The sequence below is a fragment of the Gracilinanus agilis genome, chromosome 5 (assembly GCF_016433145.1).
Source record: "Gracilinanus agilis isolate LMUSP501 chromosome 5, AgileGrace, whole genome shotgun sequence".
NCBI lineage: Eukaryota > Metazoa > Chordata > Mammalia > Didelphimorphia > Didelphidae > Gracilinanus > Gracilinanus agilis.
In genome coordinates, this window is record NC_058134.1 from 268,192,370 (window position 1) to 268,206,435 (window position 14,066).

At 39.3% G+C, this 14,066-nt stretch overlaps 1 protein-coding gene across 1 annotated transcript in view; it reads left to right on the forward strand.

Annotated features, from left to right (window-relative positions):
- CPM (carboxypeptidase M) overlaps positions 1 to 2,678 on the forward strand; it is a 65,604-nt gene extending 62,926 nt beyond the window's left edge. The window contains exon 9 of the mRNA XM_044677909.1: positions 2,254 to 2,678. Coding sequence (XP_044533844.1) covers positions 2,254 to 2,496 — 243 coding nt within the window. The 3' untranslated portion in view covers positions 2,497 to 2,678. The remainder of the gene's footprint in view (positions 1 to 2,253) is intronic.
- The last annotated feature ends 11,388 nt before the right edge of the window (positions 2,679 to 14,066 follow it).

A 14,066-nucleotide genomic window follows, 5' to 3' on the forward strand; every position in this document is an offset into this window, starting at 1 on the left:
TTTAAGTGTAAGCTTTCGTACAGTATAAGGACCTGCCAACATCTCAAGGGATTACAGTAGGGCTCCCTTATGCGAGTCTTCAGTTCACCGTGGCCAACCCGAAGCCCTGGAAATGTGCCTTTTTTCACTTTTCTTTTGTGGGGGCACTCCAGGGCATTGAGCCAGGGCAGAAGCTGGCTGCCTTGGATTTTTCATTCCAGGTTCTTTGGATATTAAAATCTCTGCAAACATTTAGCCATCAGACAGACTGTGAGTCCTCATTGTAAATCAAAAAATTATTGGGCAGCCTTGTCAATAAGGAGGCACTCAGACATGCCAGGTGGTGAATTATTTATGTCCCATTAACCAGCCTGGCTCAAAACAAATTGCCTGCCATTACTAGCGCTTATAAAACATTTAATGGGTGAAAGAAAACTCGGAGGTTACAACCAAGAATGTTCTTAGTATATTCATTTCCAACCTGATATTTGCAGTGTTGTGTTCAGTCCTGAGTGCCACGTTTTAGGAAGGGACATTTCTTAAACTGGAGAAACCTAAGTAAGGATAAGAAGGTAAAGGCTGGCCTTGAACTTGTGAGATTTCAAAGACTCGAGATGTTTACCTTGTAGAAGGAAAAAAGGAGAGGAGACTGGGGTGATCGCTGTCTTTAAATATATGAAGGGTCGATTTGTTTTACTTAGCCCTGGAGGCAGAAGGAGGAACAGTGGGGGGGGACCAGAGAACTGTTTTAGGGTTGATATGAGTGGGGCCATGTGAGCTTGACAGAATTGGAATCTGCTGCTTTGGGAGGTAAAAATTGGAATCTGCCGCTTAGGAGGTATCACATTCCCCCTCACTGGAAGTTTAGATGCAAAGGTGGCCCGGTACACTCTCCCCAAAGTCCCTTTCAGTTGACATTTAGGGATTCCTTTTTTCAGGCCGGCTGCACTCCCATTCACTACAGATCCTGTACCAATAGCATTTTTGGTTGTGGTCATCTGGTTGCAGGCTCTCTTTCTCACCACATTTTTTTCCTCTAAGAAATGTTAGGTACTGCCTCTCTCTCCCCATTTTGCAGAGGTAGGGGGCCGACCCTAAGTATGAAATTGTACATACTGTCAGAGGGAGTTCTTCAGTGGGTTAGTCATTGGTTTGGCTAAACTGCTATTTTTCCTGTCTTCTGAAAGGGATGGTTCATTGCATAAGGGAGGGAGAAATTGGGAAATGATCGATATAAAAACCTTTTTAATAAAAATGAAGAGGGAAAGAAAGGCAATCAGTCACCTTTATCTATTATGGAACCCCAGAAATCAATAGGAAACCCCCAGACAAGTCTAGAGAGTAGAGCTCTGACGTCTCACTCTTTTCACCATTGTCACTGGCTGAATTGAGCTGTCCTTCAGCATCGGTACATCCAAGAGCTCTGATTCTCCCTCTAGCCCTTCTTTGTTTTGGCCAGTCACTGGCCCTGTGAGCTATCCGTCAGTAGTATATATAGCTAAGGGCCATTTCATTTGGTTGTCATTTCTCTCTGGTTCATCTGAGGATGACTACTGGTTCAGCCAACTAGTGACAGAGTTCCAGGTTCCTCCTCTCTGTCCCCTCTGCCAATTCAGCCACCAAGAATCATGGGCCACCCTCTGAAAGCAGGGCTGTATACTGCTGAATCTTCAGGTTGCTACCTTGTGTCTCCCTTGTGAAGCTGAAGCAAGGGGCAATTCTGGGGCACCAGAGTCAGTGCCCCCAAATGCCAGGAGGGGGTTATACCACTAATTCTGACAACTCATGGAGACAGAATCAAACCTTGATCCCAGTTTCCCAAGATGGACGTAGGAACCTATTTCAGGTTCTTGTGGAGAGTATTCAAGCTCCAAATTTAGATTAACTCTGGAGAGAATAAATTGCTTGGAAGCTGGCTCTATATGCTTATTTCATTTACAAATATTGTGACATTCCCTTGGAGGAAGCCAAGATTATTTTCTTTGGTATGGATTTAGAGTAAGCTCTTTTGCCTTCACTGAGTCACCATCCCCAGAAGACCATGGTAGAATTGGAAATTAGCCTCTTGCTTTCTATTTCTCAGCTGTGTTCCTGGACTATCAGCCTTGATTCCTATCCAGGGGATCCTGGAAAGCTCATTGAGTACTGGGGAAGGATTCTGTCCTTGACTGGGGAGTTTCACGGAGATGACCTTTCAGTCTTTCAATGTAGAGCATGTTGGCAAGGTGGGATGTCTGAACTAAATCAAATGATGGGTTTTTTGTTTCTTCTCAGGCTACAGTCCCTGGACATAAGCCAATCCTAAAGGAAGTGACCATCCCAGACACCATACAGAACTTCACTGCACTTAGAATGGACTTTCATTTCCCATTCCAAGTGAAATCACATAATACGACCACCCGGCTTTCATGTTCTGAAATTCCTCTTTACATGTATTTGGGAAATCATTCTGAAAGACTGAAATCACATTTTATCTTATTTTTAATTACTTTTGTAACTGTCTTTTATATAAAATAAAACATGAAAACACCAATCCACTCCACCCTCCTTCCAAGATGTGTAATGAACTCATCCCTTCAAGCCAAGCCACCTCAACCTTGCCGACTATTTCTGTCTTGTTGCCATGGATTTTCCCTAAGAGGGGAGTAATTATTTCCCAAGGGTCTGGATGTTCCTGAATCATTCAAACTAAGTGGAGAACTGAGGCAGTCCAGTTCAGCCTAATCATGCCCATAATGATGCTGCTTAGAAATTCCAAAGTGGAATATCAGTTACTTGTGAAGGGGGATCTGAGAACCCATGGTTCCATGATTCCCCCTGAGCTAGGCAGGGTTTGGGGGAGATTGGAATCATCTCCTAGTTTATCGAACCTGCCTGAGGTCTTGACCATCTGTCATCTGGACTATCAAGTGTATTTATTTTCATCTTGTCCCTTGGGGGCTCTCACCTCTGAATGACCTCTCATTCTTCAGCCTTTAGGACAGAACTTTTTAACTTGGTCAACAGATATCCAAGAAGTCCATGGATCATTTTGGGAAGGGTCCATGAGCTTGAGACTGGGGGGGAATTAAATATTTTTGCCAAACACTAGCTGAAATTATCTATACTTTTTAAAATATATTATTCTGAGAAGGGATCCATATGTTGAACTGATGGCAGAAATGATCCATAACACAAAAAAAAGATTAAAACACCTCTTTTTGAGAACAATCAGCTTTAGCATCCAATCTATTAAGAGCTTGATCCTGCCCCTCTTCACTTCCACTAGCATGTGAGTTCTTTGAGTAGGATAGGTGGGGAGGAAAATCTTTTAATTTGAGAAAGCTAAGGAGGAGAGGGTGCTCAAGGTTATTAGTGGAGCTCAACCATGCCACCTGGAAATAAAGGAAGAAAGAAAGGAACATAGTGCTAGCTACTTCTGCTACTATCTCTTAGAACTCCTACTAGTCATCTTTGGAAATAACCAAGTGTAAAAATTAATAAGTACAAAGTAGTTGTTATAATGGGAAAAATGGAACCCACTTTGCACAATAAATGAAACTCCCAAGTGAATTCATAAAGATGGCATCAAAATAATATTTAAAGTTGCATCTACTATAAGGTCTTGTGCTAAGGGATAGAGGCTGATGGTGCAAGGATACAAGAGATTTTTTGGGTAGGATTTAGAAGAATGAATACTAGAGTTATTGGTCAAAATTTAAAGTGACTTTGGTTGGCTAGACCAGAGGGAAATATGGAAGCCAACTTTGGCAAGATGACCAGTCATTAATTCAAGAAAACACTAGATGTTGTCGATTCTTCCTCTGTCCTCCAAAGGATCTGCTTCTTTTCCTTGGCATCTTAAAATGATAAGAGGTCAGAAAATCTAGCAGAGGATAGAGAGGTCATTGGAGGGTGTAGAAATATATCAAGGGCAAGCTGTCCAGGAACTGATGCCATTGCTGGTGCTATGGGGAAAGGAGTGTTCACTGCTGAAATGGCAAAGGGTCCAAATGCCCAAATGGAGCCATACTTAAGTAGGATTTCAGGAGTATCATACCACTACTGGCCCCTACTCAAAAGCTGTGTAAGATCCTGGATCACCTTATGGAGACAAGTCCAGTATATCTCCATTCATTAGCAATGCAGTTGTAGAGTGTGTTTTATATTTGTCAGTAAATAAATCTCAAGAATGGCTTTACTGAGCCAGACATTATCATTTACTATTATTATTATTGGTGCTTTTAAAAGTATATTACTCTTAGTACCATTACAATGAATAGCTACGTAAGTCAAATCTCTGTAATAAGCAATACTGTAAAGTTGAAAAGACCTTGTAATATCATACTTTGGAGGCATTGAATAAATTTAAAACATACAATATCAACTCTTTAAGTCTGAGAAACAATAAAGACTAGGCAACTGAGGTTAAGTGACTTGCCCAGGGTCACACATCTAGCAAGTGTCTGAATCCAGATTTGAAACCCAGGACCTCCTGACTATCCACTGACCACTCAACTGACCCTAGTGTCTTTTCAAAGAGATTTCAACTCAGAGTTTGTCCTGTGTTCATAGGAGTTGGTGGGTTTTTTTTTTTTTATGTTCCCTCCATAATGGAATTTTATCTTTTTTTTGGTTCATGTGGAATTCTCATAAAAAATGAGAATACCTCCTACTTCTGGGAAGCCTGACAGCCTCTAAGAAGCTCAATACCTGAAGCTGAATTATCCTGATTATTCTTGTCTGATTGAAAAGTGCTCAAAAGCCATAGTGGCTGTTAAAATTATCTTGAATCTAGTGAATGCTTGAAGTTTTTTGTTTGTTTGTTTTTTAAAGTGGACCACCCTAATAGCCTAGGAGGTAATTTGCTCCTCTAAGTAAGTATACTCGAGTACAAATTAGTCATTCTGTTTCACTATGAAATGAATCACAAAGATTCAAGTTTTGTCCAACAAAACTAATTCTCCCCAGTTTTTCCTACCATACTACATGGTAGTTAGGAAAGTGAGGTGGCATAGTAGATAGAGCCTTAGCTGTATTGATTCTGGGCAAGTTACTAAACTTTGTTTGCCTCATTTTCCTCATCTGTAAAATGGACTTCAGAAGGAAAAATGGCGAACCACTCTAATATCCTTGCTAAGGAAGTCCCAAATGGACTCGCCAAGAGTTGGACATGACTGAACAAATAAAGCAGTTAATCAACATGGTGAGGAACAACTGCTATCATCGCCATTTTCTTCCCTTTTATTTAAACCAATAGGATGGAAATACATATCCCAACAGTTCTTTAAAGTTTATACTTGTATTTACAATATAATGTTAAATGTCAAGGTTCACAATTTATAAAGTATTCCTAAAGGTTGTGATGGAATTAACTGAATGTTTTGATGCTTTGTTTTTATATGAATCTTGAAAGCCTGTGGTGATTAAATTGGATGTCATTCTATAAAATTTTATGTATTACTAAATTTTCATTTGAATAGTTTTAAATTTCTGGTCACCTCAACCATCTACAACGTGTCAAAGAAGACAGTAATGAGGCTTCGAGGAATGCTAATATTTTGGATGATTAGTCAAAATCCCAAAAGATAAGATGATGGGCCAAATCTAATGAGAGGAAAATGAGTGAAAAAATGAAAAATAGAAGATTTTTTACTTTTCAGTCATGGAATTAGCACATGTTAAGATGTGTAGCCCTGGATGTCGAAGTAGACAGTGGTTTGTATATAAAGATTTGGAAATTTTTTTTTTATTATAAATCCAATCGCCCAGATATAAACCTCAGAGTCATGCTCTACTTCTCAGTCTCACTCAACTCATGACATCTGATTAAATTTCCAAGTTAATTCTCTTAATTCTACCTCCACCTCTCTCAAATGCATCTCTTTACTCACAGCACAACCACTGTAGCTCAGTCCCTCAACACCTCTCATCTGAGCTGTTGCAGCCGCCCCATCATTAGCCTCCCTGCTTCAGCCTCTCCTCTCACCAATCCATCGTACCCACAGCTAGCAAAAAGATTATTTATTTTAGAATATTTTTCCATGGTTCCATGATTCATGCTCTCTCCCTCCTCTCTTCCCTCCCTGCAGCTGACAAGCAATTCCACTGATTTGTACATATATTAATTCTTAAAACCTGTTTCCATATTCACTTTTGTAATAAAGTCATCTTTTTAAACCAAAACCCCAAATTATATACCCATATAAAAGAGTGATAAATTATATGTGAAAAAGAATTTTCTATAACACATCGCTACCCTGCTCTGTCAACTCCAGTGCCTCCCTACAGACCATCAGATCAACTTAATTTATTTTATCTGTTTAAAAATGCCCATTTTTGACATGAATAGGCAATTCTCAGATAAAGAAATCAAAACTACCAATAAGCACAGGAGAAATTATTCTAAATCTCTAATAATTAGAGAAATGCAAATCAAAACAACTCTGAGGTATCACGTCACACCTAGCAGATTGGCTAAAATGACAGAAGGGGAGAATAATGAATGCTGGAGGGGATGTGGCAAAAGTGGGACATTAATGCATTGCTGGTGGAGTTGTGAATTGATCCAACCATTCTGGATGGCAATTTGGAACTATGTCCAAAGGGATTTAAGACTATCTGCCTTTTGATCTAGCCATAGCACTGCTTGGTTTATACCCCAAAGAGATAATAAGGAAAAAGACATGTACAAAAATATAGCTGCCCTCTTTGTGGTGGCAAAAAGATAGAAAATGAAGGGATGCCCTTCAATTAGGGAATGGCTGAACAAATTGTAGTATCTGTTGGTGATGGAATACTATTGTACTCAAAGGAATAAAGAACTGGAGGAATTCCATGGGAACTGGAAAGACCTCCAGGAATTGATGCAGAGTGAAAGGAGCAGATCCAGAACATTATACACAGAGACTGATACACTGTGGTACAATCGAACACAATAGACTTCTCTAGTAACAATACAAGAATCCAGAGCAAGGCTGAGGGATTTATGAGAAAGAAAACTAGCCACATTCAGAGGAAGAACTGTGGGAGGAGAAACAGAGGAAAAACAACTGCTTGAACACATGGGGCTGATGGGGATATTATTGGGGATGAAGACACTAAATGATAACTCTAGTCCAACTATCAATAATATGGAATTAGGTCTTAATGATACATGTAAAACCCTGTGGAATGGTGCATCGGCTAAGGGAGGTTAGGGGGGGTTTGAGGAAAGGGAAAGAACATGAAATATGTAAATATGGGAAAATATTCAAAATGAAAATAAAAACAAAAAAAGATAAATATAGCCCTATGGCACTGCGAACTCTAAAAAAATAAAAAATAAAAATGCCCATTTTTATGTAAGCCTTATTATTTATAATGAGGGTGAGGACACATTACATAATTTATAAGAATACAAATATTGGGGGCACGTGCAAAAAAATTTCTGATGGGGGGGTGCTTGATCAAAAAAGTTGGGAGCATACCAGACTGGATGACCTCTAAGATACCTTCTAACTTTTAAGATTTTAGGTCTGTGTAGGAATTATGGAGCTCAGTGTATGGAATCAGGAAGACCAAGTTCAAATCTAGCTTTAGACATGTACTAGCCGTGGGACCCTGGGCAAGTCACCTAAACTTTGTTTGCCTTAATCTACTGGAGAATGAAATAGCAGTCTCTTTGCCAAGAAAACCTCATTGGGGTCACCAAGAGTCAAACAAGATTCAACAACAACAATGAGGGTCAGGAATTCTGCAAGAATTTATAATTTTAGATATTAGATATAAATTTAGATATTTTGATATAGATAATAATTTTAGATATTTGGAGGGCTGTCTCTGGACTGAACCCTCTAGAGGCAGGAACACGGGACCCATGCTTGGGAGACAGACTGCAAAACAATAGTGTATTTTCAAAAATGGAATGGGATCCACTTATGAGACAATACACCGAAGTACAAGGGTTTAAAAAAAAATGGAATGGGATACCTCAAGATACACAACAGTAACAGTACTTAGGTAGAGTGGTTTGAAGGGTATTTTGGATGGAATTCCCGGTTTGGGTAGGGTTTGAGCTAAATTATCTCAGATTCCTTCCAACTCCAAAATCTTAATGGTAGGTAATGCCTTTTAGTATAGAATATAGTTATTTATTTATTTGCTGAAAGGGACAGAAAAGAGTTTTTGCATAATGAAAAATATGTCAGTTTGGGAAGAGTGAAAGCTATTTGCTACTTTCCATAGGTGAACAGTTTAGTGGCTGAAAGGGACAGAGAAAAAAATTTGTCATTAAGAAAAATCCATTTATAAAGAAACAATTTGGGAGCAGCAAGATATCACAATGGATAGAGTTCCAGGTCTGGAGTCACCAGGATTCAAATCTAGTCTCAGACATTTACTATCTGTGTGACCCTGGGAAAGTCCTTTAACCCTGATTGCTTAGCCCTTTGTGGCTCTTCTGACTTAGGAATGAAACTAAGACAGACGATAAGGGTTGTTTGTTTGTTTTTTAATTGGTTGTCAAAGAGGGCAGAATATGGACTTTTTAAAAAATTTTGAGTAAAAACACCTCTTTATTATTTTAAAAGATAAAAGAAACATTTCAAAGTTCACTTATTGAGAAAGTTAGTAGATGGTTCAGAGCAAATCCAATTGCCCTAACAGTTTCATAAAACACACCAGTTATTAAACCCTTTTCTACAATATAATAGCTTCTCTTTGGATGGTAGAATCATAAATTCACAGTTTATTGGTGGATGCAAAAAACTAAAAATTCCCTAAGGTTTCCTTTTTAATCCGTTTTGTTCAGAAGTGATGTAATGCTATGAATAGAGATCCCAGAATATGGATTTTTGCAAGAAATAAGAAGGCTTAAAATGGTTTATAAAAGACAGAACGTGTGGCCCCTCTTGTACATGAATAGTAGCTAAAAGGAGTTAGAAAAATGAATTTATGAAAAACTTAATAAAATGCAATTGGGAAGAAAGTTTTCAGAGATACAGAATATAAAACAGACCAGTTTGAAGATGGAGACCAGAGATATTGTGATCCCTCGCCTCATTTGGATGTACTTAAAAGGCCTGAAAAGTTTAAAACATAAAATGTTTGGAGACTGTGAGGTGACTGAATATGAGTGATTCATTTTATAACTATCAGAAAAAAATGTTTGTAAGTTTTGTTCTTTTAATGAAGGGAAAGATGAATCAGTGGTTACAGGAGACTCTTGAGTGTGCCCATATGAAAGAAGTGAAGAATCTACTCTGGAGTGAAGGAATGGAGAGAGTTCTGGAGGATCAAAAGAGAGAAACTTAACCAGCAGAGAAAGTCATCTTGGTAGAAGGCTTCCTCTGCTACTGCTTCTTCCTGATTAAAGTCTGAATGAAGATAGCTTAAAAACCAGGTCCCCATTTCTGCTACAGAATATTCTAATACAAACCACTTAATAGGAAACAAACTAATTAGCTTATCTGTATTTAAAGAAAATATCCATCCTGAAACTAAGGATTTAATTTATATTATTTATTATATTAATTTATAATTTATTATATTATATATTAATTTATAATATACCCCTGGAAGCAGGGGCCATAAAAATTGGAATTTGGTAGAGATATGAATAATAATTCTGATCCTCAATCCATTTCGACATTTGTGAAGTATGAAAATACAATTTTAGTTTTTAATTAGATTATTTTTAAAGGATTTGTATATAAAGAAATGTTATTCCAGGTACAATGCAAGCTTCTTTGGAGCAACATCCAGATATTCTAGGTTCAGAATATCTCGAAAATACGTACATTCAGTTATCGGACAATTTGGGAAAAAGAGTCTTTTCTACTAAGAATCCCTAGGAACCTAGGAAAGGGAGTCCATTGGTGAAGTGCTTCCAAATCATAGTTTTTTTCTCACCAATGAAAAAACAGGTCCAGATACACCACCCCAAAACAAAGTTATTTACGAAAATCAATTGTTTATCAGATTTTTCACAGCCCTTACACCAAGCATTTTTCCAATTCACATGAGAAAATATTGTCTATCAATAAGCAGACCTTGGAAATATCACTTCATTTGCAAAATTGGAAATTATATTGATTTCACTCTTAGTGTTCACTCTCTGCCTGGTATTGGACTTACCTCACAATTGGCTTAAAAGTTTTAAAATCTAAGGGATTTTAAGAAGTCCCATTTGTATGAATCCATAAAGAAACTGAACATGTTAAAAAGTCCAACTTTGACATTTTTCTTTTTATCATTACTAATGTCTTTGCTCTTTGGTTCTCTTTCTCTCTTTCTCTCTCTCTCTCTCTCTCTCTCTCTCCCCCCATATGGGTTACTTGAGTCAATGTGTTTCATGGAGCTTGCAGTGGAATTCTCCCAACTTGATGCTTCCACCTAGTGGCTTAAAAAAAGTATCGTTTCCATTGTAGGAGAGGGCTCCAATTTAGCTAAAATTTTAATTCCTGTCTAGGAAAAAACTGTCTTTTGTACAAGAAATGTAGGTGATTAAAAGATCCCCAGAGTTCATTTTTTAGTAAGCTATTGTCCATCCAGTTCAGCTAAGAAAATTGCTCCTTTGAATGATGATTCAAGGACATCAGCAGCTCTGCAGCACCTATATGCACTTGACTTGTAATTTTCTTTTTATTATATGTGCATTCTCCCTTCCCTGCTAGGGTGGTACCCTGTGGGTGAGTTGACCCTTGTACATATGGGGAAACCTTTTCTGTCATTTTTCGTGCTTTAATTAAATGCTTTTTGCTTTCAAAATAAAATGTGTATATATAGGAATTTATGTATAAGTGTTGTGGGGTTTTTTAAGCAAAATAAACTTTTCAGTTTCTACATTTTCTGGCAAGTCTAATATTAAAAACAATTTTAAGAATACACACGGATTGTCTTCTTCTAAAAATCACTTTATTAGGTTTCATAGGGTACATTTAACCCCCATTTAAGCCTTTTATTTGTTGTGACATTCTGGAAAAAGTGGGAGATTTTAAAATCTTTGAGGTTGGTCTTCCTGCACAAGTTTCCTAGGCTTGTAGCCCTATTCCACCGCTGATGGGCATGAAAGTTTTGACCTACCGTGCCATCAATCAGGGATAGTCTGCCCCTTCTCGGCAGCCCAATGCCTCAACTCTGACTCTACTAATAGGATGGGGACTCAACATGGTGGTGCTAGTGGACACCAGCTAGGCTTCAGCTCAGAATATCTGAACCGAAGGGAATCCACCAGCCTCATCCTGTCCTTGGCAGCAGTGGATTCAGACATGCATCACCACCTTTGATTGTAAAGCTATTTTAAAATAATTAATATAAATATTAGTATAAGTAATTTAGTCCATCACCAAGCATTTCCTATGTGCTAGGCACTGATGCTGGTTCAGAGGATACAGACACACACCCAAAAGAGCAATCTCTACTCTCAAGCAATCTACTTATTTAGCACCTATTAGCATCTTACATTTATTCCAGAAAACAAGAGCTATTTCCTGTCTGCCATTTTTCTTTTGATAGTCAAAAATTCAAACTCCATTGGTTCTGCTTTGCTTTCATTCTGTCTTGTCCTTCCAGATTCCTTTATTTTCTACACACTTGTCTAGTTTTCATTGCAATGTGATGTTTCATTAACTATTAAACTTAGACCAATACTTGTTTGGGGGCCTGGAGTCAGGAAGATCTGAGTTCAAATCCAGCCTCAGACACTTACTAGCTATGAGACCCTGGGCAAGTCACTTAACCTTTGGTTTGCCTTAATCCACCGGAAAAGAAAATGGTAAACCACTCCAGGATCTTTGCAAAGAAAATATCACAGACAGTGTTGGTATGACCCGGACCAGAGGCTCAGGAAGTCGTGCACAACTGAATAACAGCAGCAAGGCAGACAAGTTAGCAAAGCAAAAGGGAATTCCTGAGAGGTGAAATGGTAAGAATAATCTAGGCAGGTCCAGAACCCCAAACGTGACTGAATTTAACCCTTATCCAAGGTTTGACAGGCTTAGCAACTTGGCTGGATAATGTTGTTTTTTAAAATAAGAACACAAATATTTAAGAAAATGACCATTGGAGGGGGCTGCAGGAACAGATTCAGTACTGAAGTGCTGATAGGGCACTCTCCAGAAGTCGTTCCACTCTCCAGATGTCGTTCCAGACAGTCCTTTGGAACCAAGACCCAAAAGTTACTAAATTGTGCGTCTTCTCTGTTCCAACAAGGTGACTGCTAAGTCTATATAGCTCAGAGACTTAAGAAGAAAAGGACCAAATGTTCAAAAATAATCATTCCTTTTGTGTTGCCAAAGAGCTGGGAACGAACGGAATACCCACTCACGGAGGAATGGCTGAACAAAATGGAATGCAATTGTGCTGTAAGAAATGATCAGAAAAACCTGGTAATCCTTCTTTGAACTAATAAAAGGTTAAGTGACTAGAGTTAGGACAAAAATTCTCTATCAACACTGTAAAGACAAATCTGAAAGACCTGAAGTGTCCACACAAAGACTAAACACATTTCCGGAAGATTCCCGCTAAAACAACCTGACAAAAGCGATGAGGGACCCGGTTGGGGCAGAACGATCTTTTTTAGATTTGGCCAATGCAATGATCAGTTTTATTGGACTACGCCTATGAGTTTTGGGGGTTTTTTTTCCCCAAGAGGGGAAGGAGAAGAAATGATTTTAAATGGGGAAAAAAAAAAGGGAAGCCTATTTTACCCTAAAATAGAGGCCCTGTGCTGGTGTACACAAAAGTGTGCATCTCCAGCTATTCCTACCTTCATCCCGAGGTTCTCCTTTGGACTGTCCTTCAGCAATAACTATGGCTGGAGGCAGCCCCTTCCTCTCGCTCATCCCTCCCCTGCAGAGGGGTCCCGGGCTAGCTAAAGGCTTTCTTAGGGTTGGGGATCTCGCTTCTATGACCGTCATTAGTCTCTTGTCCCAAAGCCTCCCATGTAACCTTTTTATTCGGGCATTTTCAAGTCACGGTAGAGACAGGACCCCGACGTCTTTCTGTATAAATGAAAACTTCTCTGTGTTCGGTCATTAGTCTGAGAATGGAGAGCTCTTGTCCCCGAGGCCTGCTTCGTCTGAGCCTGATCCAAGGCTGGTGGGGGCTACAGCAAAGCCCTGACCCATGCCGGTGAGGCCAATGATTTCATGGTGATGATGACCCTCGGCCACTCTGTGCAGGGATCCACCTTCGGGGTTACTCTCCCGGTCAGCTCCACATTAGCCAGCATCCTCCCCCTCCCTGTTACCCCCTGGGTGCCTCTGTACCTTCTCCAATCCCTCGTGCCAACTTGCACGCCAGCTTCACCCCTACTACTAGATGGGAACATCCCCAACGGGAGGGACTACTTTATTTTTCGACCCTTATTCTCGGCGCCTAAGAAAGTGCTGTGTAAACCCAAACTCAAGTTTTTTGAAGCGAGTGCCACCCCCCCAGCCCCGGCCATGCTGGAAACCTACCGACAGTGACCTCGCGGGCTGGGGTGCCAGGCTGAGCAGGGGGCCCGCTCTAGAGACAATCTGGATCCACGGCTCTCTGGGTCATTTGCCAGCCTTCTTTGAGCCAAACAGAAAGGGGGTCTAGTCTTTGTTAACTAACACAAACAGATTTACAATCAACTTTCAATGAGCTACGTGTGGATTTTTGTTACAAATTTTCAACCTGAATTGTTCATGAGCATGGAAAAACAAATTTGTAACATTAACACCTTTGTTTTAAATAATCATGGCTAATAGTCTCAACTTTTAAAACATGAAAATCAATTATGGCAAATGGCTTAACTACCAAGTAATCTAGTAAATATTTTATTGGCAGTTAGCCTGAAAAAATAAAAGATTCTAAGAGAATACGGTTTTATTTGTGTAAATTCTGAGTAGAAGTTTTTATAATTGGCCCTGATAATGTCAAACCTAGACACTTACCCAGGGGCCTGAATCTAGGCCATGGTAATATACTGAGTCACATCTCAACTACTTTCCCCGTGGTAGAAACAGTCATTTCTTACTTCATATCCTAACCTTAAGTATACAAAGGTTCTGGGGTAAGACAGTGCTCAAAGGGTCAATGTCAAAAAATGCAGTTGGAGCTCTTGAAAAGACCCACCTGGTGCAGTCCAGGTGGCAAAG